General features: G+C 55.4%; 4 protein-coding genes across 10 annotated transcripts in view; 1 reads left to right on the plus strand and 3 right to left on the minus strand.

The window, feature by feature from the left end:
* PPFIA3 (PTPRF interacting protein alpha 3) overlaps positions 1-5,513 on the minus strand; it is a 32,782-nt gene extending 27,269 nt beyond the window's left edge. For both annotated transcript variants that reach the window (XM_032169150.2, XM_058425576.1), the window contains exon 1: positions 5,108-5,513. The gene's annotated coding sequence lies outside the window, so the exon portion shown is untranslated. The remainder of the gene's footprint in view (positions 1-5,107) is intronic.
* Positions 3,398-6,445, plus strand: CUNH19orf73 (chromosome unknown C19orf73 homolog). Its single transcript, XM_032169204.2, has 3 exons — positions 3,398-4,815; positions 5,499-5,622; positions 6,038-6,445. The coding sequence occupies exons 1-3, from the start codon at positions 4,367-4,369 to the stop codon at positions 6,362-6,364; spliced, it is 900 nt and encodes a 299-aa protein (XP_032025095.1). The 5' UTR covers positions 3,398-4,366; the 3' UTR covers positions 6,365-6,445.
* On the minus strand, positions 6,362-10,456 carry LIN7B (lin-7 homolog B, crumbs cell polarity complex component). Of its 2 annotated transcripts, XM_032169226.2 has the most exons (6): positions 10,348-10,456; positions 9,817-9,935; positions 9,459-9,530; positions 8,332-8,541; positions 6,795-6,958; positions 6,362-6,470 (listed from the first exon to the last, which is right to left on the minus strand). In XM_032169226.2, the coding sequence occupies exons 1-6, from the start codon at positions 10,382-10,384 to the stop codon at positions 6,449-6,451; spliced, it is 624 nt and encodes a 207-aa protein (XP_032025117.1). In that variant the 5' UTR covers positions 10,385-10,456; the 3' UTR covers positions 6,362-6,448. The 2 variants fall into 2 exon arrangements, with proteins under 2 accessions (XP_032025117.1, XP_032025116.1); XM_032169225.2 differs by lacking the exon at positions 8,332-8,541.
* A 7,870-nt stretch (positions 10,457-18,326) lies between these two features.
* Positions 18,327-27,595, minus strand: part of SNRNP70 (small nuclear ribonucleoprotein U1 subunit 70) — a 34,293-nt gene continuing 25,024 nt past the window's right edge. For 4 of the 5 annotated variants that reach the window (XM_032169184.2, XM_032169185.2, XM_058425607.1 and 1 more), the window contains 6 exons: positions 27,204-27,268; positions 26,991-27,053; positions 25,449-25,530; positions 22,187-22,288; positions 19,215-19,302; positions 18,327-19,131 (listed from right to left, as the gene is read on the minus strand). In XM_032169184.2, coding sequence (XP_032025075.1) covers positions 18,483-19,131; positions 19,215-19,302; positions 22,187-22,288; positions 25,449-25,530; positions 26,991-27,053; positions 27,204-27,268 — 1,049 coding nt within the window. In that variant the 3' untranslated portion in view covers positions 18,327-18,482. The remainder of the gene's footprint in view (positions 19,132-19,214; positions 19,303-22,186; positions 22,289-25,448; positions 25,531-26,990; positions 27,054-27,203; positions 27,269-27,595) is intronic. The other variant, XM_032169186.2, reaches the window with a different exon arrangement.

Below are 27,595 nucleotides of genomic sequence, written 5' to 3' on the forward strand. Positions count from 1 at the left end.
CGACACCCATTAATATACCTAATGCAACACATAACAAACATAGTCAGCAGATAAAATCTAGAACTCAGAACCTGCTAAGGATGAAGGTATAACACAGAATATAGCAGGGGGCCAGGGGCGGAGGCTCATGCCTGTAATCCCAGCACTTCGGGAGGCTGAGGCGGGCGGATCACGAGGTCAGGAGATCGAGACCACGGTGAAACTCCGCCTCTACTAAAAATACAAAAAATTATCGGGGCGCAGGGGCGGACACCTGTAGTCCCAGCTACTCGGGAGGCTGAGGCAGGAGAATGGCCTGAACCCAGGAGGCGGAGCTTGCAGTGAGCTGAGATCACACCACTGCGCTCCAGCCTGGGCGGCAGAGCAAGACTCCATCTCAAAAAAAAAAAAAAAAAAAAAAAAAATCTAGAACTCAGAACCTGCTAGGGATAAAGGTATAACACAGAATATAGCAGGGGGCCGAGCGCAGTGGCTCATGCCTGTAATCCCAGCACTTATGGGAGGCCAAGGTGGGAGGATCGCTCGAGCCCAGAGGTTTGAGACCAGCCTGGGAAACATGGCGAAACCCCGTCTCTACAAAAAAATACAAAAATTAACCAGTCTCATAACCTGGTTTCAAAATAAATAAATAAATAGATTTTTAAAAATTTAATTACATTTTTAAAAAAGAATATAGCAGGAGTCACATCCTTGGTTTTATCATGTGTCTAAGAGTTTGCTTGGAACTTAGAATTGTCTATAGGGTGGGGAAGGGGAGGGATCAAAAGGATGCATGTTGAGAATTGAGCATTTCCTGGAATAAAGACTGAGCTGGCAAAGGAGGGGGGCTGTTCTGGAAATAAGGACATTTCTAGGCTGAAGGCTCCAGAAGAGAGAGCCTAGAACAAGCTTAGAATGCCAAAGTGGCAGATGGAGGAGAAAACCCACAATCCACCAGGGGACAAGTTCTAAACTAAGGCTGCACTGGGGAAAAAATGACAGAAAATGAATGGGCCTAGAACCTAGAACCAGGGGAAGGAAAACATTATGTAGAACACTTCACTGGGAATCTTTTACGTTTAAGAATATGAGGCCGGGTGCGGTGGTTCACGCCTGTAATCCCAGCATTTTGGGAGGCTGAGCCGGGTGGATCATTTGAGGTCAGGATTTCGAGACCAGCCTAGCCAACATGGTGAAATCCCGTCTCTACTAAAAACACAAAAAATTAGCCAGGCGTGGTGGTACACACCTGTAATCCCAGCTCCTCGAGGGGCTGAGGCAGGAGAATTTGCTTGAACACAGGAGGTGGAGGTTGCAGTGAGCCAGGATTGCGTCACTGCACTCCGACCTGGGCAACAGAGTGAGACTCAGTCTCAAAAAAAAAATAAAAATAAAAAAGAATGTGAAATTAGGGCCAGGCACAGTGGCTCATGTTTGTAATTCCAGCACTTTGGAAGGCCAAGGTGAGAGGATCACCTCAGTAACATAATGAGATCCAATGTCTAAACAACAATAACAGGCCAGGTGTGGTGGCTCACACCTGTAATCCCAGCACTTTGGGAGGCAGGAGGGGGATCACTTGAGGTCGGGAGTTCGAGACCAGCCTGGCCAACATGGCAAAACCCTGTCTCTACTAAAAATACAAAAAAAAAAAAATTAGCCAGGCATGGTGGCATGTGCCTGTAGTCCCAGCTACTTGGGAGGCTGAGGCAGGAGAATTGCTTGAACCCGGGAGGCAGAGGTTGCAGTGAGCTGAGATCGTACCACTGCACTCCAGCCTGGGTGACACAGCGAGACTCCGTCTCAAAAATAAAATAAAAACTAAACAACAGGCCAGGCATGGTGGCTCCTGCCTGTAATCCCAACACTTTGGGAGGCCGAGGCAGGCGGATCACGAGGTTAACAGATCAAGACCCTCCTGGCTAACATGGTGATACCCCGTCTCTACTAAAAATACAAAAAATTAGCTGGGCGTGGTGGCAGGCACCTGTAGTCCCAGCTACTTGGGAGGTTGAGGCAGGAGAATGGCGTGAACCTGGAAGGCAGAGCTTGCAGTGAGCCGAGATCACGCCACTGCACTCCAGCCTGGGAGACACAGCGAGACTCCGTCTCAAAAAAAAACAAAACAAAACAAAAAAAACTAAACAACAACAACAAAAAAGAATGTGCAATTAGATAGAACTTCCTTAGATCCTAAAACAGGGAAACAGGGAAGGGCATTCTAGAATCAATGGCACGAATTAGGGAGCCTAGAGTGCATACTTGGAACACACACATCTTAGAAGTTAGATTGCTCCTGGGAAGAGAATGGAATCTAGAACAACATGGCTGAAACCGGGAACACACTTGAAATGACCATTTAGCAAAGAAGGAAGGACTGGTTGTTAGAACTTTGGAACATGTCTGAGGATATGGTGGGATCAGAATCTGGCTCAGGGGTCTTATCTAAATATTTGAAAGAAACAAAGGCTGGGCACAGGGGCTCATGCCTATAATCCCAGCACTTAGGGAGGCCAAGGCAGGTGATCACCTGAGGTTGGGAACTCGAGACTAGTCTGACCAATATGGAAAAACACCCATCTCTACTAAAAATCCAAAAAATTAGCTGGGCATGGTGGTAGGCGGCTGTAATCCCAGCTGCTCAGGAGGCTGAGGCAGGAGAATCGCTTGAACGCGGGAGGCAGAGGTTGTGGTGAGCCAAGATCGCACCATTGCACTCCAGCCTGGGCAACAAGAGTGAAACTCCGTCTCAAAAAAAAAAAAAAAAAAATTTGGCATCTGGCCTAGAACTCAGACCATGCCTGGAATGAAAATGGAACACAGAACAGACATCAACTGGGAGTGTTCTTGTGTTTAGAAGGAATCTAGAACATGGAGCAATGCAAGAGCACATGTGCGACAAGAAATGTGGCCGGGCCAGGCACGATGGCCATGCCTGTAATCCCAGCACTTTTGGGAGCCGACGGAGAAGGATCGCTTGAGCCTAGGAGTTTCAGACCAGTCTGGGCAACATGGCGAAACCCCCATCTCTACAAAAAATTTAAAAATAAAATAAAATAAAAATTTTTTTTGAGACGGACTTTCGCTCTTGTTGTTCAGGCTGGAATGCAGTGGCGCGATCTCAGCTCAATGCAACCTCCGCCTCCAGGGTTCAAGCGACTCTCCTGCCTCAGCCTCCTGAGTAGCTGGGATTATAGGCATGTGCCACCACGCCTGGCTAATTCTGTATTTTTAGTAGAGACAGGGTTTCTCCATGTTGGCCAGGCTGGTCTCAAAATCCTGACCTCAGGTGATCCACCCGCTTCAGCCTCCCGAAGTGCTGGGATTACTGGCATGAGCCACCGCGCCTGGCCAAAAAAATTTTTTTTAATTAGCCAGGCCTGGTGGTGAGTGCCCGTGGTCCCAACTACGCAGGAGGCTAAGGTGGGAAGATCACCTGAGCCCAGGAGGTGGAGGCTGCAGTGAGCTGTGGCTGTGCCACTGCACTCCAGCCTGGGCAACAGAGACCTTGTTTCAAAAAAATAGAAAGAAAGAAAGAAATTTGTATGGCAGCAGGTAGCTTCTAGATTCTCCTTATGAGCCCAGGCCACAGAATACATCTGGAGGAGGTGATGTGTGTTCGGCTCATTGGCCTGGGAGAGTGTACTTGGAGAATGGGAACTCATCTGAGCCTCAGGGGGCGATGGACTGCTAGAAACATCTCAACAATCTGCGTCTTAGGGGAAAGAGTAGAGAGTCCTGAACCCCACCACCTGGGGTGACATGAGGATGAGACAGGGGTTTGTTAAGGCCACAGGAGATGTGAAGTTGATGGGGCAGAGTGATGAGGCTGTGAAGACCTAGTTCCTAAAAGTGAGAGCTGAGAAACTAGATACCTGCTGGGGAGGGCAGTGGACAGAGCTGGGAGCCTGGACTTCTGAATGCTTGTGGAGATAAATGATGGGGGATTGGAAGGTGAGAGCCTGAGGTCTTGTTTGGAGAGAGGGTTGAGGCAGACAGCCTCAGTAAAAGCTGGTGGGCAGTACAGAAGCTGGGGTCTGAACTCCTGGGTCCCTGAGGGGATACAAGACTGGGACCAAGACATTTAGGTCCCCAAGGGGGAGTGTGAACATAAGTCAGAGAACTGCATTGAGAATCACATTCCAGGTCCCCCAAAGGAAGCGAGTCATGGCGCCTGAGTGCCTCAGGGAGCAGATGCTGGGTGCCAGGAGGCTAAGTCTGTGTGTCTGCAGGGCACAGAGGCTGTTGAACGGGGTTCTAAGCAGAGCAAACGCTGGGGAACAGGATTCCTAGGTTCTGACGGGGTGAGGGCTACCACCTGGGGCCAGCAGAGGTGTAGACACGGGCAGGCTTCCCGAACGGGGTGGGAGCTGCATGCCCGGATGCCATGGTCCCCACGGCGACCAGAACAGGAAAATTCAGAAGCCCTGGATCCTCAGGGAGCAGCTGGAGTCCCAGGAACCCGGGGTGCCGAGGACGGGGCCACGAGCCTGGCCGGCAGAACCCAGAGGCTGGGGCGCCCGGGTCGGGGAGGGCCCGGGTATTCCCGGGTCAAAGGCGCGGCGGGGGGGATCCCCGCGCTGCCTGCGGGGCCCTCCCTAGTGGCGGCGGCGGGAGGTGGGGGGAGGCGAGGCTGCCGAGCGCGCTGACCATGGACAGCTCCAGAGCGGGCCTGTGTCCAGGGCGGCCGCCGAGCCTGCTTGGACCGTGGGACGCGGCCGGCTGTGCAAGCCCGAGGCTGGCGACGGGAGACGGAGTGTGCGAAGCGGGGACGATGCGGACGCGCCTGGGGAGTCTGGCACCGCCGCGGCGGATGTCTGGAGCTCCCAGGACAGGGTCAGGAAGGGGAATCTAGGCTCTAGAGGGGTCCCGGGGCCGGACCGGGAAATCCAAGCTCCTGGGCCCTGGAGGAGGCGCGAGGCGGCGGTGCGCCCGGGATTCTAGGGTTCGGTCGGGGACTCTGGGCGCCGGGAGGGGCACGCCTGAGTCCCCGGGGTTGGGCTGTGAAATCTGGGCTCGGGGGTCCCCTGGGATGAGGAAGGGAATCCGGGATCTCGGGGAGGCGGGGGAGGCTCGCCAAGGGGTCCCCGGGGTGGGCGCTGCCAGGAGGGCCGGGCCGGGCTCTTACCTGCCTGGTCCGCGGCGGCTGCGGGCGGAGCTGGGCTGCAGGAGGGACGTGGGGTGGAGTGGGGGGGCCGGGCGGGGCCCCTGGCAGCGGCCGGGGCCCGGCTCTGTCGCTTCGGAGCCCTGGAGCCCTGTCTCCGACGCTCGCGCGGGCTCCGCGTCTCTGGCTCGGGCTTGGGCGCTGGGGACCCCCTCCCCCTCACGCTCTCACTGCCTTCTACCCCCAAAATAGCCCCCTGCCCCTGTCACCGATCAGCCTCCCCCCGCGAGGCCGCAGCCGCCAGATACAGGGGTGCCCACCAGCGCCCCCCAAATCCCACCTTCCCCCCCAAAAAAATTCCTCCTCCCTCCCCCTCCCCCCCACGGCTCCCGGGCGGTCGTGGCCCCTTTAACAGGAGACTGACAGACGGCGACGAGCGGCCAATGGAAGAAAGCGTCGGCGCCGGCCGGCGACTAGACCCCGCCTCCACACCGACCGGGAGGGGTCGCGCGGGCGGAGAGCGAGAGGCGGGGCAAAAGGTGCATCTACCAATAGGCGCGCGGCGTGCGGCGGCTGGGGCGGGAGGCGGAGCCCGGCAGGGGGATGATGTCACCTGGAGCGAGTAGCGCGCGGCGTGGAACGCGAGTCGCGACCCCGGCTGCCGGCAGTGGCGCGCACTAGCCCTCGCGCCGCACGGGACACGAGGGCTGGGCGGGCAGCGGGATGGGGCTAAAGGTTGGATTTCAAGGCGGGGGCAGCTTCCGGAAAGACGCGCTCTGGTTGGAAGGTGGAGTGAGCACCCGGTGGGCGAGGGCACCTCATTCTGCACCCCTGCGCCTGCCTCGGGAACTGCACGCGGCACCCCCACCCGCGACTCCCACGCAGACAGTAGTGCGGCCTGCAGGGTTCCCCCGGCGGACGAGGCTAATGGTTTGCTCCACCCCGCCCACACAGAGGCCGCCCACTGGCTCCGGCTGCGTTTCAGGACTCTGGAGGAAGGGACTTGGCCTTCGCCCTCAGACGCTCTTAAGGGTAGGCGGCGTTGTCCTCAGTTCTGCCCCAGCACTCAGACCCAGACTGGGTCCCGGCCTCCGCCCTCGGACTAGTCTCTTGGAAGCCGGCCTGTCTCTGCCTTCAGACCTAGGGAGAGGTCTTAACCTCTGTTCTCAGACTCTGGAAAAGGCTTCTCGAGGGCTTGGCCTGACCTCAGCTCCTCGCATTCCCTCCACATCTCAAGACACCAACCCAGGGATGCAGAACAGACACACAGACACTCAGTGAGGGTCAAATATCTTTAAATAAAGTGCCAGGGACAATAAATACTGTACAGGAAGAGAGTGCACGTGAACGTCCAGATCTGTGGTTTCAACCTCGAGACTCCAAGGACCTGCAAGGGGGGTGGAGAAGGGACCCGGGATCAGGGAGCCTCCGGGTAGATGAGAGGCAGGACTGGGGTTGCAGAGGCAAGGGCCCAGGGAAGTGGGCTGAAGGATCCCAGCCACAGTAGGTTCCATATCTTGGGATGGAAGGAAGCTAAGGGCTCCCCAGGGGATTTGGCCAGACTAGCCTGGGGTGAGAGCCTGGGTCAAGGGTCAGGATCCCAGAGGAGGGGCCAGGGCTGGAAGATCCAGGAAGCATTGGCCTGGTTTGGGAGCCTGGGGTTAAAGGGAGCCAGTGGAGGCCCCAGGGGTGTGGTGACCCAGGGGCTCACGAGTAGCTCTGATGCTGTTGGCGCCGGCGGGCAGAGCGCATCTTCTCGAACCGGGCCTCCATCTCCTCCAGCACGCGCGGCGTGTAACGGACAACCAGCTTCACCGAGCCCTGGGCCGCCTTCAGCAGCTCCACCGCCTTCTCATGCTGCTCACCCTCAACGCTCTGCAGAGCCCAACACAGACAACTGAGCCTGGGGCCCCCTGCCTTCGTCCAGCCCCCACTGGGAGATGGGACCCACTGCTAGTGAGCCTGGTGCCAGCCCTGAGATGCCAATGCTTCATGTCCTTCCCGTGGGAGAGTCATTAACTCCTGGTTCAGTGTCCTCCTCCAAAACCTCCCAGGATTCCCATGTCAGGGATAGCCCCGTGTTCCCTCAGTCCCTGGCCAAACATCCAGACCCATCTTTGTGGCCTCCCTGCCCACAGCCCACTAATGCCCACCTGCCTTGACTCCCTCTTTGTCCCCACAGCCCTGGGCCAGCTCAGGCCTTGTCCTCTCTTTTCTGGACTCTTACCCCAGCCTCCTCCCTGGCCTGGCTTCTAGTCTCTCCCCTCAGTTCATCTCCCATAGAGTCCCAGAGGGGTCCTTCTGCACCTGCAAGCTGAGCTTATCCCTGGCTCACCCCTCCCATAGCTCCCCAGCACCCATGGGACAAAGTCCCAGCTTCTCAGGCTGGCACTCAGGTCCTGTATGGCTGACCCCAGCCACCTCTCCAGTTGTGCTTCCCTCAACTCTAACCACAGTGATTTTTTTTTTTTTTTTGAGAGGGAGTCTCACTCTGTCACCCACGCTGGAGTGCAGTGGTGCTATCTCAGCTCACTGCAACCTCTGCCTCCCATGTTCAAACGATTCTCCTGCCTCAGCCTCCCAAGTAGCTGGGATTACAGGTGCCTGCCACCACACCTGGCTAATTTTTTATTTTTAGTAGAGACGGGGTTTCACCATGTTGGCCAGGCTGGTCTTGAACTCCTGACCTCAAGTGATCCACGTGCCTCAGCCTCCCAAAGTGCTGGCATTACAGGTGTGAGCCACTGCACCCAGCCTAACCACCGTGATTTTAATTACCTGCATGCCCCAGACCTCCATCAGAACTAAGCCCTTTCTTTTCAGCTCAGAGGTATACCAAGTCAGTATCCTCACCTACAGTACCCTCAGCAGGAACACCCTATACCTTGTGTGCCTGGAGAACTCCTACTCATCCTTTAACATCCAACCCAAATGTCCCTTACTCTGCAAAACTTTCCTGTATCTATGCTGGCCTGGTGCCACATCTAGGCTGTCACAATACCTTGCACTTCCTCATTATTATGTCTCTGGATTAGGACTATTTCAGCCGGGGCCTACTGCCCTCCCCAGAGAGGGAAGGTTGAGTGTAGGGAGCTGAGGCCAACATCTCTCAGGGTCTGTAACATTGCCCAGCACAGGGCTAGCCATAGAGACAGCACTCAGTGTGTGTTGAGCGAATGTCAAAAGCAGGGGCTATGCTACCTTAGACAGACTGTGTTCCCCCAGTCCTGCCTCAGCCCTCCACTCACCACACCGTTCACCGACAATAGTTGATCCCCACGCTTGAGGCCTCCATGGCGGTCAGCCACACCCCCTGGGATGACCCGGGAGATGTAGATGGGCGAGTTTTGCTCTTTGCCACCCATGATGTTGAAGCCTAGGCCCTCATCCGTCTTGGGTAGCTCCACTACCCTGGGATGTGCGTGGCCCTCGCTGGCTGTGAAGGCAGCCACTGTGGCCTGGGAGAGAGAAAGTGACTGAAGATGAGGGTCCCTTCCAGGTGGACATGAAGGCTGGGGTGGGGGATCTGGACCAAGGACAGCGATTTAGCCTGGGTTACTATCCCCAAGCATGGGACACTTGCCATGGCACAATGCAAGATCCCCCTGTAATGACTGTGCATCTCTTTCTGTTCACTTGCAAGAGAAAGTGTCCATTTGATGTGTGTCTTGAATACCCCATACTTGCCAATCTTTTTTTTTGGAGATGAAGTCTCACTCTGTCGCCCAGGCTGGAGTGCAATGGCAGGATCTCCGGCTCACTGCAACCTCGGCCTCCTGGGTTCAAGCGATTCTCCTGTCTCAGCCTCCCGAGTTGTAATCCAGCTGGGATTACAGGCACCCGCCACCACGCTCGGCTAATTTTTTTTTTTTTTTAATTTCTGTAGAGACGGGGTTTCACCATGTTGGCCAGGCTGGTCTCGAACTCCTGACCTCAACTGATCCACCTGCCTCGGCCTCCCAAAGTGTTGGGATTACAGGCATGAGCCACCGTGCCTGGCCTCAGTCTTACTTTTAAACAGAGAGAAGCCAGGCCTGGAGGGAGATCCGAGCCTCCGGACAGCAGCAAGAGGTAGCAGCATCTAACTATTGTGCAGTGAGAGGTCAGAGCGCCATGACTTTCCTGGTTTGCACTGTGCAGATGTTGAAGGTTATCTTCTAGCCAGCCATGCCATACTGTTTCCATTTGCAGTTGCTAAAGACGCCTCAGTATGACATTTAAGTTAAAAATGTGCGATTATTTAATAATAGTAAGGGTGCCACATAGATGTAGCAAAAATCATGAGGGAGGAAACAGAAATGACTGGCATGAAGGAGATACTGAGTTCGACCAGGCAGTTAAATAGACACCAGGAGCAATGGGGTGTGGGGCCCACCTTGGCTGTGGCATGGGCTCGGATCTCGGCGCTGCCGGTGATGTCCAGCGTGTCATAAAGCTGCTCATACACCTGGGTGAGGAGGCAGCGACATCAGGGAGCAGCCAGCTCCTCCAGCCCTGGACGCAGGAGTTCGGGCCTCTAGACCCTCTCCCGCTACCACGCAAGGATCCGCCCCGCCCCCGCAACAGGAGCCTGAGGAAACTACAACTCCCGAAGAACCCCTGAACTGAAGCGTTGGCACCCCAAGGCGGGCCGCCTCGGGAGCTGCCGGGAGGCGTAGTCCCCGGGCTCACGACAAAGAGGAGGAGGAGGACGGTGGCCACCAGCTCGCGCCCCTGCGCCGCGCGCCCCTCACCTCTCGGATAGCGGAGCAGAAGCGGCTCTGCAGGACTCGCTGGAGGGCCTGCAGCTTCTGCGGGGGCAGCTCCCCGCTGCGCTGGAGCCGCTCGAGGAGCTCAACTGCCCGGGACACGTCTGCGGGGCGGGGGCGGGGCGCAGATACCCCGAGTGTCAGAAACCCCGAGACGCAGAGAAGCAAGGAGAGCGGCGGAGTGAGGCCGAGCGCGCAGTCCGGGGAGGACGGCCGAAGCCTAGTCGGACACCCCGCAGAGTCCAGGGTGGCGCAGGAGAGACCGCCACCAGCGGCCCTGCGGCCCCGGGACCCCTCCACAGGCCGGGGTGTAAGGCGGGCGCCCCCCGCCCCGGCCCGCGCCCAGGGAGCCTCCCACACCCCGCGACCGCCCGGCCCCGGCGCCTGCCCCGCCCCGCCCACCCCCGCCGGATCCGCTGGCCCACCCGCACTGGCCTGACCCGGGAAGGGCGGGGACCGGAGGCTGGGTATGCAGGCCGCGGCCCAGGTGGGCAGGGCCCCCTGGCGCGCGCTTACCCCGCTCCAGCCCCAGCGGCTCCACCAGCGCAGCCATGTCGGCGCCACAGCTGCCAGCCGCCCGCCTGCCCTGGCGCCGGCGAGGAGGGCGGGGCTGCGCGAGGCCACGCCCCGGGCCACGGGCGCCCCCTGCGGAGGCGCAGCCTAGAGAGCGCCCAGCTCTCCCGCGCCTACTGCTCCTACCCCCTCGCGCGCGCCAGCCGTGGCCCTGCCCTCCGCCCCGGCCAGTCGGTCCTGTTGGCGACCCTTCCCACTGCAGGTTCGGTCTGTGTGTCTCTTTCAGGATCCGTGTCTGCCTGCCCTCCACACCTGTCTATCCCCTGTCCATCCTTTTCCCACATTCATTCAACAAACTCTTGTGAAACATCTGAGCCCAAGGCATGGACACCGTGGTGAGCAGGACAGCCAAGCCCACGGCCCGAACGAAGCTTCCAGTCTATAGGGGAGGTAGGCGACCAACCACTGCTGTGATGAGAGCTGAGAGTGGGAAGGTGATGATCTAGAAGACGAAGGAAATCCTAGAGGAGGGACATTGACATACAGTCCTGGGAGGTAAGATGAACAAGAGGTGGAGCTTGGGTCACCCCCACCACGCAGAAAGAGCCCACGTGGCTGGAAGCAGAGTTAGGATTGGTTGATGATGAGGTGAAAAGGCCGGCAGGATAGTTTATGCCTGGGCTCCTGCGTTGGCATATGCGCCTTGAGGATTTGGGGCTTCATGCAAACTCCTAAGAGTAAAATATGACACTCAAATTTGTATTATTATTATTTTTGAGATGGAGCTTCGCTCTGTCGCCCAGGTTAGGCCTCAAATTTGTATTTTAAGATCACTGGGGCTGGGCATGGTGGCTCACATCTGTAATCCTAACACTTTGGGAGGCTGCAGCAAGACTACTTGAGCCCAGGAGTTCAAGACCAGCATGGGCAATATAGTGAGACCTCGTATCTATTGAAAAAAAAAAATCACTGTAGCCACTGTGGAGACTAGTTTGGACAAGAACAAGAGGAGAAGCAGCGGGGCAACTTGAGAGGCTACCACAGCCATCCAGGTGGCAGCTGGCACCAGGGCCAAAGCACAGAAGATGGGTGGGCAGATGTGGAAAGTGTCTGGACGAGCCTTGGTGCTTGTCTATATGTGGGGATTGGGAGGTGCAGGGAGAAGACAGTATTAAGGTGCTTTGGTGCCATTTTTAAGATGGTCTACACTGAAGGAGGGATACTGGATATTTTGTTTGTTCTTTGAGACAGAGTCTTCCCTCTGTTGCCCAGTCTCGAGTGCAGTGGCACGATCTCGGCTCATTGCAACCTCTGCCTCCCGGGTACAAGCAATTCTCCTGCCTCAGCCTCCCGAGTAGCTGGGAGTGCAGGTGCGCACCTCCGCGCCTGCCAAATTGTTGTATTTTTCGTAGAGATGGGGTTTCACCATGATGGCCAGGCTGGTCTCGAACTCCTGACCTCAAGTGATCCACCTGCCTCAGCCTCCCAAAGTGCTGGGATTACAGGCGTGAGCCACCTTGCCTGGCCGATACTGGATATTTTGAATTTGAGGAGCCTATGCAGAATCCATGGGGAGAAACTATCGATCTAGGTCTAGGGCTCAAAAGAGCAACCTGGTCTGCAGGCATGTTTGAGTATTGGGACACAGGTGGTAAATAAAACCACGGGAGTGGATAAGAATGTCAGGGACAAGCGAATATTAAGACGGCCTAGGACTGGTCCCCAAACCTCTCTAACACTTATAAGTCAGGAGGACAGCAGAGAATGGCCTGAAATGTAGGCAGAAACCCAGGTGGGAGAAACCATGAGAAGAGAGGTTTTTTATCTTTTTTTTTGTTTGTTTTAGATGGAGGAGTCTTTGTTGCTCAGGCTGGTCTTGAACTCCTGGGCTCAAACAGTCCCCCTGCCTTGGCCTCCCAAAGTGCTGAGTTTACAGGCGTGAACTACTGTGCCTGGCTGAGAGTGTTTTTAAAAAGAAGTGTGGCTGGGCATGGTGGCTTATGCCTGTAATCCCAGCACTTTGGGGGGCCGAGGCAGGTGGATCGCCTGAGGTCAGGAGACCAGCCTGACCAACATGGAGAAACCCCGTCTTTACAAAATTAGCCAGGCGTGGTGGTGCATGCCTATAATCCCAACTACTGGGGAGGCTGAGGCAGGAGAACTGTTTGAACCCAGGAGGCGGAGGTTTCGGTGAGCCGAGATCGCGCCATTGCATTCCAGCTTCGGCAACAAGAGCGAAACTCCGTATCAAAAAAAAAACAAAAAAAAGTGAGGCCAGGCATGGTGGCTCACGCCTGTAAGCATTTTGGGAGGCTGAGGCGGGTGGATCACCTGAGGTCAGGAGTTTGAGACCAGCCTGGCCAACTTGATGAAACCCCATCTCTACTAAAAATACAAAAAATTAGCTGGGCGTGGTGGCGGGTGCCTGTAATCCCAGCTATTCGGGAGGCTGAGGCAGGAGAATTGCTTGAACCCAGGAGGTGGAGGTTGTGGTGAGCCGAGATCGTGCCATTACACTCCAGCCTGGGCAATAAGAGTGAAACTCCGTCTTGGAAAATTAAATAAACAAAAAATTAAAAAAGGAAGTGGTCAGTGGTATCATGCTCTAGAGAGGCTGAGGAGATGTGGACAAGACTTTGGAGAAGTCTGGCTGCTGCTCTTCTGGTTCTGCTGGGTGGCGATATGGAGTCCAGAAAAGGGCTTGTTCCAAGTGGGAGGACTAGAGCAGGTTTGTCTGGCTCTCTCCTTCACTGTAGTTCTCTCTTTAGCAAAAAGTAATGTCTTTATGGGATTAAAAACAAAATCAAATAACACAGACAGGCTAATAGTGAAAAGCACCAGCCTCTACCTCTCCTAACTCTACTCACTGTGAGAGGGAACTTACAGATGTTTAGTCTGAGAGCTGCTTCTGTGTCTAAGTAACATGCTATTTCTCTCTCTATACATATATACACATATATATATATATTTATCTGTCGTCTCTCTATTTATTTGAGGTGGAGTCTCTCTCTGTCATCCAGGCTGGAGTGCAGTGGCTGCAGTCTCCACTCACTGCAACCTCTGCCTCTCGGGTTCAAGCGATTCTTCTGCCTCAGCCTCCCAAGCAGCTGGGACTACAGGTGTGCGCCACCACACCCAGCTAATTTTTTGTATTTTTAGTAGAGACAGGGTTTCACCATATTGACCAGGCTGGTCTTGAACTCCTGACCTTGTGATCCACCTGCCTCGGCCTCCCAAAGTGTAGGGATTACAGGCATGAGCCACCACGCACGGCTATTTTTTAATTTTTTTGAGATGAAGTGGACTGTTGCCTAGGCTGGAGTACAGTGGCACCATCTCAGCTCACTGCAACCTCTGCCTCCCGGGTTCAAGCGATTCTCCTGCCCTTGTCTCCTGAGTGGCTGGGATTACAGGTGACCCCCGCCCGCCCACACCATACCTGGCTAATTTGTATATTTTTAGTAGTGACAGGGTTTCTCCATGTTGGCCAAGCTGGTCTTGAACTCCTGACCCTGAGTGATCTGCCCACTTCGGCCTCCCAAAGTGCTAAGATTATAGGCGTCAGTCACTGCACCCAGCCCTTGATTTATCAATTTAGATGTAATAGATTACAGATTGATTTTCTGCTCTTACCATCTTTTCCCGAAACTTCTGGGAAACTTCGGTCCTCTTACCCAACTCTGAGCCAAATTGCTTTCTAGAAACTGCCATCCTGGAACTAACTTCCACTGATCTCCCGAATTAGATCTAGTTTCTTCTTGAAAATCCTTCATTGCCGGGCGCGGTGGCTCACGCTTGTAATCCCAGCACTTTGGGAGGCCGAGGCGGGCGGATCACGAGGTCAGGAGATCGAGACCATGGTGAAACCCCGTCTCTACTAAAAATACAAAAAATTAGCCGGGCGTGGTGGCGGGCGCCTGTAGTCCCAGCTACTCGGAGAGGCTGAGGCAGGAGAATGGCGTGAACCCGGGAGGCGGAGCTTGCAGTGAGCGGAGATCGCGCCACCGCACTCCAGCCTGGGTGAAAGAGCGAGACTCCGTTTCAAAAAAAAAAAAAAAAAAAAAAAAAAAGAAAATCCTTCATTTTAGTGAAGTATGGCTTCAGTTTTTCCTAAAGAAGTTGTGAGATGTCTCTTTCAAGAAAGTTTGAGGCCAGGCGCGGTGGCTCATGCCTGTAATCCCAGCACTTTGGGAGGCTGAGGCGGGAGGATCACCTGAAGTCAGGAGCTCGAGACTAGCCTGGCTAACATGGTGAAACCCCGTTTCTACTAAGAACACAAAAATTAGTCAGGCGTGGTGGCACATTCCCAGCTACTCAGGAAGCTGAGGCAGGAGAATCGCTTGAACCCAGAAGGTGGAGGTTGCAGTGAGCCAAGATCGCCCACTGCACTCCAGCCTGGGCGACAGGAGCGAAACTCTGTCTCAAAAAAAAAAAAAAAAAGGTTTGTTCAAGTCAATCTTTCCTAGCATTTCTAGCATTGATAAGGAAGACTCCGCTTTATCTAGTGTCTCATTAACTACTAAATTCCTTTTTTTTTTTTTTTTTTGACAGAGTCTTGCTCTGTCCCCCAGGCTGGAGTGCAGTGGCACAATCTCAGCTCATTGTAACCTCCGCCTCCCAGGTTCAAGCAATTATCCTGCCTCAGCCTCCCGAGTAGCTGGGACTACAGGCACCCGCCGCCACGCCCGCCTTTTGCATTTTTAGTAGAGACAGTGTTTCACCATATTAGCCAGGCTGGTCTCGAACTCCTGATCTCAGGTGATCCGCCTACCTTGGACTCCCACAGTGCTGGGATTACAGGCGTTAGCCACCACGCCCGGCTGTCTACTAAGTTCTTTAGTGTGTGTGTATGGTGTTTTGTTGTTGTTGTTACAGGGTCTCACTTTGTTGCCCAAGATGAAGAGCAGTCATGCAATCATGGCTCACTGCAGCCTTGACCTCCCTGGGCTCAGGTAATCCTTCCACCTCAGCCTCCTGAGTATCTGGGACCATAGGCGCACGCCACGTTTGGCTAATTTTTGTATTTTTTGTAGAGACCAGGCTTTTGCAATGTTGCCCAGGCTGGTCTCCATCTCCTGGGCTCAAGTGATCCTTCCACCTTGGCCTCCCAAAGTTTTGAGTTTACAGAGCCACCATGCCTGGCCACCACCTACTGAATTCTTAATTTCAGTTGTGTTTTCTAGTTCTAGAATTGCGATTTAACTTTTTGTTAGATTCCAGATTTTTTTTTTTTTTTTTTTTGAGGCAGGGTCTTCCCGTCACCCAGGCTGGAGTGCAGTGGCGTGATCATAGCTCACTGTAATCTCAAACTCCTTGGCTTACAGAATCCTCCTACCTCTGCCTCTCAAGTAGGTAGATTCCAGATATCTCAACATTCTCCATCTTTTCCTTTTTTTTTTTTGAGACGGAGTCTCGCTCTGTCACCCAGGCTGGAGTGCAGTGGCGCAATCTCGGCTCACTGCAAGCTCTGCCTCCCGGGTTCACGCCATTCTCCTGCCTCAGCCTCTCCGAGTAGCTGGGACTACAGGCGCCCGCCACCACGCCCGGCTAATTTTTTTTTTTTTTTGTATTTTTAGTAGAGACGGGGTTTCACCATGGTCTCGATCTCCTGACCTCGTGATCCGCCCACCTCGGCCTCCCAAAGTGCTGGGATTACAAGCGTAAGCCACCGCGCCCAGCCCATCTTTTCCTTATTTTGTGAATATATCATAGTTATGATAACTCCAACATCTGAATCACCCCTGCCTGGGTCTCTTTCTATTGTCTATTTTGTTTCCCTCTTGGTTTTCAGCAAATTAAGTCCTTTCTAGCAAGGCTGGTTAACTATTGAGTAGATGCTGAGTAATGGGTACTAAAAATAGTACATGTGGAGACTCGGAACGTTATCTTCTTCCAGAGTTTTCTTCTGACTAGCAGACTGCCCAAATCCTGAAAAAGTTTGGTTTTAGGCTTTCTTAGCCTGATTGATTATTTATTCTTTTTGAGATGGAGTCTCTCTGTTACCCAGGCTGGAGTGCAGTGGCGCCATCTCGGCTCACTGCAACCTCCACCTCCCAGGTTCAAGCCATTCTCCTGCCTCAGCCTCCTGAGTGCCTGGGATTACAGGCGCTCACTACCATGCCCGGCTAATGTTTTGTATTTTTTAGTAGAGATTGGGTTTTGCCATGTTGGCCAGGATAGTCTCAAACTCCTGACCTCAGGTGATCTGCCCGCCTCGGCCTCCCAAAGAGCTGGGATTACAGGCATGAGCCACCGCACCTGGCCTCAGGGTAATTTTTGTATTTTTGGTAGAGACAGGGTTTCACCATGTTGGCCAGGCTAGTCTTGAACTCCTGACCTCAAGTAATCCACCCAACTCCACCCACCTCCGCTTCCCAAAGTGCTGGGATTACAAGCATGAGCCACCGCGCCCAGCCTCTTAGTCTGATTTCTTCTGTTATAGCGTTACTCTGACACTGAGGCACCCTGGCCATCTCAAGCAGGGCCAATCCATGGTGGGCCTTGAACCCCAACCTGTCTCCCCTACAACAGCACGGCTGCTGCAGTCTCCAGGCCACCAGTTCCTTAGACTCCCAGTTACTGCATTCTGATGAGTTTCTTGGGGGGTCTTGCAGACAGTGAGCAGCTTGAGTTGGCAGATGCCTCTAAGGGAGGGTGCACGTAGATTTGGGAGCTCAGTGCCCTCCTCTCCTGTTTTGTCAAGTCCCAGCTGCCTGGCTGAACCTCTGTGAACTTGGCCCAGTGGAAGTCAGTCCTGCCTGACTTCCTCAGGCTAAATGGCAAAACATCCTCAAGGAAAAGGCAAGGGTAAGTACGAAACACACCTGTGTGTTCTCTTAACGGATCACACCCCCTCAAGCCTCATCAAAGCTGGCTGCTCTCCGGCGCCTTTCCTAAGTTTTTGCCTATTGTCCAGCTTTTATGTAACCAGTCTGTGCCATGTTAGTCCAAAATGGGCTTCTTGTAGCCAATACTAGAAGTCTTAATAGTTGCAGTATCTGGGATAGCTATGAAATATACTAACTAGAGGTATGAAGTTTATTCCTAAGTCATTTCTTCCAGGGTCACTTTTTCTATTTATCTTGTGGTCTGTTTTTCCTTAAATGTCTGGGTATCCTCCGTTGGTTAAACTGAAGCCGTTAAAAAGCAGACTGAAATCCTGCCTGTCAGTCACAGACCCTCTGAGTTATCAGGCCAAGTTTGCCTTCAGGCTGAGACGCTTCTACAAGACACAAGCAGGTCTGAACACAAGCAGGTTTGCCTAGGCACCCCTGGCCCAGCTCCCAGGCATCCTGAGTGCCAACAGGGAGGCCAACTGTTCTGTACCGAGCTCTCCCTCTGGCCTCCCACCCTTGCTCTCCTGGAGCTGCAGCCTTGACCCTCTAGGGTTCTGCAAGGCTGACTGGCTTCCTTCCCTGCACTCACTAGACTGAAGTGTTCTCAACACCGATGTCTTTAATCTTTTGTCCAGGAATCTGCTTGAAATCTCAATTGCTGGTGGAACCTCTTTTGTGTTTCTGCTCGTTACTCCTCTGTCACTACTAAGTATGATGGGAGTCCACCCTTCCTGCTCTGCCCCATCTCACCCGTGCCCAGTGCGTTCATTCTGCCTTTCCTCACCCCGTGTGCCCCTCTCTCTTGCAAATGGTAGCTTCCCTTACATATTCAAAACTGCAGCTTCCCCTGAATAATCAAGTCCCCTCCTAATTCCCAGCCCCCACCAAGACGGGTATGGTCAGCCCCGAGGAATGTATGGCAGAGATGAAAAAGAAAAAGGTGAAAAACACAAGGGAGACAAGGAGCCCGAGAGGCGTCCTCACCCCACTTTCAACAGCTCTGGCTACTGGGCACAGCCAGCCTCACGTCCTAACGCTCAAGTCGTTAAGTACGCCCTGGAAACCAAACCAAGCAGGGCTATCAAGTCAGGAACAACCTTCTGGGGAGAACAGAGCAGTGAGGAAGAAGCCGAGGTGCCCACTATCAACAGGAAATTAATTTTATTTTTAAATCCAAGGGGCCAGAACAAATGAGACACCTACCCTTGGAGGACAAACTCAGGTGGCCAAGGTTGGGGGAGGGGATGACAGCAAGGGGCTGGGCAGGAACGCGTCCAAACACAGCGGATGGAGAGGACCTCTTCACTCCGGTGCAGTCTCCATCAAATACCCATTCTCCGGAGCCAGGTAGCCATCGCCACCCTCAGACTCCATGTACATGTCTCGGCTGTCATTGCCCAGACCCTCCAGCCCGTTGTCCTGGCCACCGCCCCCACCTCGGGCCTCATCCCTGCCCCGCTCACTGCCCCGCTCCCCCCGTTTGTGCTCGCGGTCACGGTCACGGTCACGATCCCGGTCCCGGCGCCGCTCGCGCTCACTCCGGTGGCTCCGCCGTCGCTCCCGGTCACGATCCCGGCCCTTTTCCTCTGGACCGTCAGGGCCGTCAGGCCCGAGCTCCCCTGGAGGCCCATCATCAGGGGGCGCGTCACCCGCCTCAGAGGGCTCCGCCATGTCGCCACCGCCGCCCCGCAGCTCCTCCTTGCGCTCCCGCTCCCGCCGGGCCCGCTCCCGACTCCGGCTGCTTCGCCGCTTCCGGTCCCGGTCCTTGTCCTTGCTCCGCTCCCTGGAGCGCCTCCGCTCCTCCTTGTCGCGACTCCGTGAGCGCCTCCGCCGGTCCCGAGAGCGGGAGCGTCGCCGTTCTCGCTCCTTGTCTCGCTCCCGGCTCCGCTCTCTGCGCTCCCGCTCACGGTCCCGGTCCCGGTCCCTGTGCGGAAGCGGGGAGGGGCCGGGCCTGGATGAGGTGGGCAGACCTGTGTGGCTCGGCTCCCCCCCGTGACTGCCCCCCACCCCAGGACACCGGTCGCCCAATCTTACCTCTCATCGTAGCGGGAGGTGTCATCGCGGCCTGAATGTCGGATGTTCACATCAGCCCCTCCTCTTCTGGTACCACCGAGGCCTCCTCCTGGGGCAGGGCAGACGGACAGAGGGTCAGTCTGGGCAGGAGCAGGGCCCGGAGGAGCAGAAATGAGCCGACTCCAAGAGCAAAGGGCAGGAAGGCAGCCCCTGGCTTAGTGTTCACAGGGCCGGGTCCCCCCGTGCAGTTCATCCCGTGCACTCCCATCACAAGACAGCCACGTCTTCCCTAATTAACTCACACGAAGCGTTCGCTGGGAAACAGCTATTACTGGAACCCACGTTTGACCCCAAAGCGCATCATCTTAACCACAGCGCACTTCACAGCCTCCTCAAAACCCTCCCTTCCAATCATCCTTGCCCTCACACAAACCCGAAGCCAATGATCTTTCCATCCAAAAATGTGATCTGCTTAGAAGCCTTTGGTGGCGTCCCCCAGCCTAAGGTCCAAACTCCTTGTCAACTGGTGGTAGAGGCAGCAAGAGCGGGCCCTGCTAGCGTGATCCGCGGCTCTTGGCTGCATGTCCCAGGCCTTTCCCGGTGTCCCCGCGCTCACCTTCCTGCCAGTGTCTGCGCATTCTCCTTGCCCTGGACTGGTCTCCCTTTCCTTCTCTGGTGAACTCACACTCACCCTTAACGCTAGCCCGAACATCCCTTCTTCGGGAAGCCTCTCCTCACAGTCCTACGTACTCACAGCTGCAGAAACGCTTCCTTTCCCCGGAGTTTCAGGTTTGCTACCTGAGTCAACCCCTACCTGCCTCTCCCACCAGACTGCAAGGCACCGGGACCGTGGGCGTGCCCAGCTCTTGCTCATGGTACCAGCAGGTGGCGCTGCAGCTGGTATAGAGAGGTGGATGTGTGTGTGTCAAGTGAATAGATGAACAGCCCCAAGGCACAGATGATAACCTCATGGTTCTGATGGGGAAACAATCTCAGATCAAGTCACTGGCCCACAGTGACTCAGCGAAGAAGGTGCAGAACTGGGCTGTCACTGCCGTCTGCTGCAAAACCTGCCTTCTCAAGCGCTCCTCTATCTCACACTGTCTGGAAAAGCTTCCGTGAGGCAGGGCTGAGTTCTGTATAGAAAAGAGGCTGCAGGGAGACATTCTCATAGAAGCAGGCAGCAGACCAGGCACCTGCCATGTCACAGACACAGGGCAGCTAGACTAGCCTTTCCTATTTTCAGGTCATGACCCAGAAATGAGTCACATCATCAATCTGATGGGTTGCAACCAACATCTTAAGTAACAAAACAGCAGAATACAACTATATACTTACTACACAGAAAAAACTGTTTCCTCAAACTTTAGGTTACAGTATTTCTGCAGGTGCACCGAGTCAAGATGTTATTGGCTAACACCAACAAAAAGTTTGAATGGCAATTGAACTAGAAGATTCTGAGATTCTGGAAAGACTGAGATTCTAGAATTCTTCCGCCCCAACAGGAAACAGCAAAGCTATAAGAACTCACTCCACCCCAGAGAGACCAGAGTAAGGTAAGAACATGCCTGGTAAGCTCAGAGGCTCAGCAGCTGAGAGTGTGGTCTCCCTAGCACAGGTGAATCCAGAGCGAGGACACAGGGCTGGGAGGCAGGACAGGAGCCCCAAGTTACTACTACTGCCTGGGTGTCTGCCCAGGGACCATCATCTTCTCTGACAACTGTCACTCAGCTTTGCAGGATTCAGTCCTTAATAAGCATGCCTGAGCAACAGGACCCCAGGCCCAATACTAAGTCAATCAAATGTGCCCACCCTGAAACAAGAGACTCATCCAGGACTGAGTGTAAAGATGGGGCCTGCGGCATGCTGTGTTGGGCCAGTGCAAAGAGGCATGGGACAGACCCAGCTGCATGGAGGCAAACGAGGCAGAAGCAAGCCGTGGGCTGTTACACATCACAGGTGGGTCGTCCCAGTTTTTTTTTTTTTTTTTTTTTTTTGAGACAGAGTCTTGCTCTGGCACCCAGGCTGGATGGAATGCAGTGACTCTATCTTGGCTCACTGCAACCTCTGCCTCCCGGGTTCAAGCAATCCTCTGCCTCAGCCTCCCAAGTAGATGGGATTACAGGCACCCGCCACCACACCCAGCTAATTTTTGTATTTTTAGTAGAGACGGGGTTTCAACATCTTGGCCAGGCTGATCTCGAACTCCTGACCTCATGATCCACCCGCCTCGGCCTCCCAAAGTGCTGGGATTACAGGCGAGCCACTGCGCCTGGCCTGGCTGCCCCAGCTCTTAACAGCTTCAGCTACCAGGTTCTCAGGTCCACGGACATCACATACCTCTGAACTCCAAAGGATGCCCATGATTCTGTATCAACAAGGCCCTTTATGTTTCAGGAAGCTCAAGTTTATTTCTGATACTTGCAGCCAAACTGACCTTGCCTGAGACAGCGAATGACAATGAGGAGACCGACTGCAGGAGGCTCAGAGGGCAGAGGCTGCCTCTGTGTTGCTCTTGACTAGAAGCCTGGCACATGGCTGGTGATCAAATAGGTACTTGCTGAATCAGTAAAAGAGCGAACAAGGGCAACAGCAAGCAGCAGAAGCAGATGAGCGGGTGACATTTACAACCCCAGCATGCGTCACTGCCAAGCTGGGCACCCAGGACACTGAGCTCAGTGAACTCGGGGTTATTTCCACTGAGAGGAGGACAATGAGGCAGGAGAAGGGGACCCCCAGCTAGCAAGCGCGGACGCCAGCATGTGGGCTCAGGCCTCTCCAGCTTGGTGCCCCTGCTCCTCACAGCAACCCAGAACGAGGAGATAGGCAGCTGTCAGAAATGTGATGGCCACAAGAGAGAGAAGCTGGAGATGAGGACGCGATGGGAGAGGTGGGCCAGCAGGAGACAGAGAAGCAGAAAGCAGCAGCAAAGGGAGAACAAGGCCACCAGGCCCAGGGCCCCTGAGAGCCCGTCGAGGGCAGAACGTGCTCACCTAGCCGCCGGGGCCTCCAGCCCTTCACGGTTCGGCCCCTCTCCACGTCCACAAGGACCCTCCTGCCATCAATCTTCTTGCCGTCTGCGTGTTTGTAAGCGGCTGTAACAGATGTGGGGAGGGGGAGGGGAGAGGAGTCCCCAGAGGGTCCTCTAGTCAGGACAGGCCCAGCTCTATAGAATCCCCGCCCCATGTCCCCATCATCACGCACACGCACACGCCCAACAGACAGCCAGGCAACTGACAGCCAGACCAACCCTCTCCCAAACCGGTGAAGGGCCTGCTCCATCTCAGCGTCTGCTTCCTCTCAGCGCCCCAACCACTCCTGGTCGGGGGAGACGTCCACCCTCACCCGCCACCCCCTGGGCTCCCCGGTCCTTCCTCTCCCACATGATGGAGCAGCCCCCTCCCGCCAGGGCGGCCAAAATCGCTGCAAAGAAACTGAAGGTTAACTCCACGCTGGACTCTGCTGTGGGGGAGGGGGCTCCTCCACAACCCCAAGCATGCACCCTGAGACACCAAGCCGGGGCAGGAGGCCCAGCTGGGACGCTCTGCACCCCAGACCACACCGGTTTTTTCTGTTTTTGTTTTTTTTGGAGGGGGGTGAGTGTGGGGGGAACAGACATCAGAACAGAAAATGAACCAGAAGGGGGTGGGAGGAATCTTCAGGAAATGGCAGGGAGCAGAGAGGCGGGTTATACACTCCCAGGGGGCCTGGCGGGGCCCCTGCAGCAGGGGAGAGGGGCAGTGGAGGAAGCATGGGGAGCCGTGCGGTGCTACTGAAAATCCCTGCCTTACCTGAGACGACTGACTCTGCCTCCCCCCAGCCCTGCCCCATCTCGCCCTCCACACCCCCGGCTCAACACACGCCGGGAGAACACCCCAGCCTGAGCCTGCCAGGAAAGGGGAGTCGTAGAGGAGAGACGGGGGACAGGCTCACTGCTGCTCTCGGGCAGCGCATAGCAGAAGGCAAGCCTGAGGCCCTGGCCTGTGATCAACGTGGGACTGTCATGAAGGCCAAAAAGTCCCCGTTCCCCCACCCAGCCCTGGCCTAGGGTGCTGTCCTCAACCAACCGTAATACCCTGCCCCGCCCCAGCCCGCTCCCCCCCAAATAACAACCAGAGGAAGAGAAAAAGGTGCCATTTACCGATGCCGGCCTTGCGGGTGTCCAAACCGAGCGGGATGGGGGGGGCTCGGCAACTCCTGGGGGCCTGGCGAGGAGGCGGGCTTCCCGGGGGGGGGACACGGGACCGCTTACCTGGAGCCCCCAAGCTTACCTGAGCACGCGCACAGACCCCACACCCACCACCATGGGGTCAGCTAAAGCTACAGGGAGAGGAAGTGGGGAGTTCTAGGGAGCCAGGAGAGGGAGAGGAACCACATCTCCTGTACCACCTGGAGACAGGCAGAGGACGTGGTGGACCCCAAAGAAATCTCAAGGAGGCCTTAGGGTGGGGGAGACGAGGATTATCATCCAAGCTGGGCGCTGGAAAGCTCTGGGCTATCTCGTGTGAATTTACAAAGAAGGCTAGGGAGGCCTCAAAAACCTGTCCGCCCTCACCAATCCCCAAGTCACACTGAACTAGGCACACAGCCCACCCCCTCCGAGGACCAGGAGTGACTTCTCCACCTCCAACTCCATGCTCCCTCCCACCAGCTGCATCTGCAGAGGCTGGCACACAGGGGTCCAGGAGACGGTGCTGCCCGTGCTCTGAGGAGGGGCCGCTTGGCCCCTGAACCCACAGGAGGGGAGTGGGGAAAGGCATTTAAGGACCAGGATCAAAGTCAAGTGAAGGAACCCTGCTCGGGTTCAGAGTCCCAAACCCCAAAAGAGGCCCATCCCGGGAGGAACAGCAAAGAAAACATGTGATTGTGTTCGTCTAGGCCTCTCTCTCTCTTTCCCTCTCTCATGTCTCTAGACAGTGGAAGGTTCTTTAGTAAAAACCTACCACACCTTCAGCTGCTGGCAGCCTACCCCTTGGCCCCTCCCACACCCCAAGCCCCAATTCCATGCACTTTAGGGAGCTCCTGACCACCTCTGGAGAGCGGCCGGACATCACAGCCAGCCCCCTCGGGAGGCCTCAACCACAGTAAGGAAGACAGGAAGGGGGCAGAGCACCCCAAAACTAGCAGCCAAAAAGACTCTCCAGGGCCAGCACAGTAGCAGCCCCACAGAAAGCACGGGGGCAGGGAGGGAAGGCTGAAGGGTTCCAGTGGAGCCCTGGCCTGGAGCCCTGCCCTCGGTGTTCCCGCCACCTCGCCGCTGACATCACGAAGCCGGGTCATCAGAGGCTGGGTGGAACCCAAGCGGAGAGGCCACCGCCTTTCCCACCAGGTTCATCCTTCCCCTCCTGGGATCAGCAAGATTCTCGGAGAGCATACGGATCGGGGCAGGAGGGACAAAGGGCACCCAAACAAGGAAAGGGCCATGGGTGCGGGGAGGCTGCTGGGGCGACTGGGGTGGGAGGAGGGGCGCCTCGCTGCACCTGAGCTGCCTGGCTAAGCTGGGCTGGTGTGCGGTGCTGAGTGATCTTACCCATGATACAAACCCTTATACCAACCATACACTGAGGTGTTGTAAGGGGAGCGTAAGCATCAGCTGCAAGCCAGCTGCGTGGTGGCTGCAGTGACAATAAGAACAGTCAATTAATACGGCGGCCCCTGGACACGCCGCAGCCCTGCCCACCCTCCCCCACCCATCCCTGCCCATGTGGACGCCGCGGCAGCCTCAAAGGGGGCTTTGGAACTGTAGGGGCAGGCGCTCAACATGCCTATCACCCCACTGCCCGCTGAGGAACAGGGTGGGGGGCCAGGGTTGGGGAGGCGGAGGGTCGGGTGGCCCAGCCCCAGTTCTACTGGGGGGGAAGAGAGGGCAGGTTCAAAGGCCAGTCCTCATTGCAACCTGGCCACCCCCAACTTCGGTGGGGGGAATGGGGGAGGCTCCCCCAAAATCCGACCCCTCCCCCCACCTCCAGCTGGCCCCAGCCCCCCACCAAGTTCCCTCTTTGCCCCTGAGGTTCAACGTGTGACACTTACCTCCCCAGGTTCACACACACACACACGTTGTGGGGGATTTGGTTTTTGTTTTTTAAAAAACACGTATATAAAAAAAAAAAGATACATCAGAAACAGAGGGAGGAGGAAAAGAGACATCGCTAATGTCAGGTGTGGCAGGGTGGGGGAGGGGACAGACTGGGAGGGGCTGGGGCAGCAGAGAAGTGAGAGCGGGTCAGAGGGCGGGGCTCGGCGGGAGGTACTCACAGTGCATGTCTCGCTCGTGTTCGTACTCAATGAAGGCATAGCCACGGGGCTTTCCTGACCGCTTACTGTAGACCATGTGTATCTGCGGGGCACATGGGGACAGGGGTGAGTCCTGCCACAGGGCGGCTCCGTCCCACCAACCCCACAACAGCCTGTGCACCAGGCCCTGGGCCGGGTGAGGCCTCAGACCCTCTCTGTCCTTCAAGAGCCCTGAGTAACTCATGTTCTAATGGCAGGAGCAGAGGGCACAGAGGCGGCTTCCTGGAGAAAATGACACTTAAGCTAAGACCTAAAGAAAGAAGAGAGATGAAGGAAGACAGTGAGGTGTCAGCCTGTCAGGTGGAATAGCAGTAACTCCAGAGGTCCGAGGGCCTGGGGGCAGGAGGGCAGGAGGCTGGGGATGCACTTCAGCAGGGCTGGCTCATGTACTGATGACAAAGAGTCCGAGGAGATGAGGCCACAAGGGTGAGCGGGCCCAGGGTCACCAAGCGCCCCAATGCCAGGCCGAGAATCGTGGTCGCTGAAGCGCTGGGAAGGGTGTTGAGCAAGGAAGCGCCAATGTGGGTGTTCTATGTGGAGTCAGGAGGACACAAATGGAGTTGGGGAAACAGGAGGGAGTTGTGAATGCCAATGGGACAGGGGAATTCTTTTTTTTTCTTTTGGAGATAGAGTCTTGCTCTGTTGCCCAGGCTGGAGTGCAATGGCGCGATCTCAGCTCACTGCAACCTGCACCTCCTGGGCTCAAGTGATTCTCCTGCCTCAGCCTCCCGAGTAGCTGAAATTACAGGCACGCACCACCACACCTGGGTAATTTTTTGTATCTTTAGTAGAGACGGGGTTTCACCATGTTGGCCAGGCTGGTCTTGAAATCCTGACCTCATGATCTGCCCTTCTCGGCCTCCCAAAGTGCTGGGATTATGGACGTGAGCCACTGCACTCGGCCTGACATGTATAAATATTTTTAAAAGACGGATCAGAAACAGAGGAGGGAGGAGAAGAGACATGGCTAACATGTTTGTGTGCAGGATGGCCTCAAGCCCTCACTACTGCCCAGTGAAGGCATGTGTCTCCCATGTTATATAAAGGAAATTAGACACAGAGCACTTAAGTGACTTAAAAGAGGACTGGTAAAACAAAGCCTTCCTCTAAAACAAGACTCAGCATAGGTATTCTGCCAAGACCCAGAGAGTAGGTATTTCCAGCTTTGACGGCCGTATACTCTGTTGCAACAACCCAACCCTGCCTTGCAACAGTAGCAGCCAAAGACAATGTGTAAACAAACAGACCTGCCTGGCTGAGCAGCAGGAAAACTTTAAGTCTGTATTTTGCCAACCCCTGCTCTCAACCAACCACCAGCAGTCATTATTTCTCATTTTACTCCTGCTGCCCAAGGTCTGCTGCATAGAGATAGTCAGGATGCATAAACCCAGGCCCTGAAATGGTGTGAGCCATGCTCAAGGCTGAGATCTCTCTCCCTCCCTCTCAGGATATGCCCCTCCTCCATGCACCCCCAATTCAAACACCCTGACCCACTCCACTTACTCTTTTGATAGGTCCGTACACCTCAAACTCTCTCCGGAGCTTGGATTCTGTTGTGTCATAGTTCTACAAGGAGATGGGTAGGACGTTAAATGGGAGAACAGAGCTGTCCCACAGTGCCTGGAACATTCCCCTGTACCTAGCCTATTTGACTTTTGTGCCAGACCCAGGCTCTCAGCAGCGTGGGGTTCCAGGAGCTAGGAGCTGGGGACTTACCACTCTCGCCACGAAGAGAGTCTTGAAGGCATCCCCCTGAGCATTGGGATCATTGTGAGGGTCCCCTGTGCAGGAAGAAGGGAATTTTATAAGTTGAAGGTGTCCATGGTCTCAGGTAGCAAAACAAATACGATGGGTAGAGGCCAAGAAGAAAACGGTGGCATTGGGAGAGGCCCCTAACTGGAGGAACATGGGTGGTGACCTGGCAACCTCAGGCACACCCCTCTCTGAACCTGTTTTTCTGAGGCACAGTGGGCTTTATCAGAGTGGCTGAGAGAGAATCCAGGCTGCTGAGGGGAGGAGGTAAGGCTGACTTCAAGCTGACAGGATGTGGGCAGGCCCAACTGCCATTTCAGACCTACATAAACCCTAAGGGCCCTATTGCTCCCAGA

The sequence above is a fragment of the Hylobates moloch genome, unplaced genomic scaffold (genome assembly GCF_009828535.3).
Source record: "Hylobates moloch isolate HMO894 unplaced genomic scaffold, HMol_V3 SCAFFOLD_12, whole genome shotgun sequence".
NCBI classification, from domain to species: Eukaryota; Metazoa; Chordata; class Mammalia; order Primates; family Hylobatidae; genus Hylobates; species Hylobates moloch.

Coding starts and splice junctions, on each gene's coding strand:
- LIN7B (XM_032169226.2), bottom strand. CDS start 10,384: ATGGCTGCGCTGGTGGAGCCGCTGGGGCTGGAGCGGG. Junction 9,936..10,347: donor GCCGCTGGGGCTGGAGCGGG/GTAAGCGCGCGC, acceptor CCCGCCCCGCAG/ACGTGTCCCGGGCAGTTGAG. Junction 8,542..9,458: donor GAGCCCATGCCACAGCCAAG/GTGGGCCCCACA, acceptor TCTCTCTCCCAG/GCCACAGTGGCTGCCTTCAC.
- CUNH19orf73 (XM_032169204.2), top strand. CDS start 4,367: ATGGTCCCCACGGCGACCAGAACAGGAAAATTCAGAAGCCCTGGATCC. Junction 4,816..5,498: donor TCTGGAGCTCCCAGGACAGG/GTCAGGAAGGGG, acceptor CCCCTTTAACAG/GAGACTGACAGACGGCGACG. Junction 5,623..6,037: donor AGCGAGAGGCGGGGCAAAAG/GTGCATCTACCA, acceptor CCGCCCACACAG/AGGCCGCCCACTGGCTCCGG.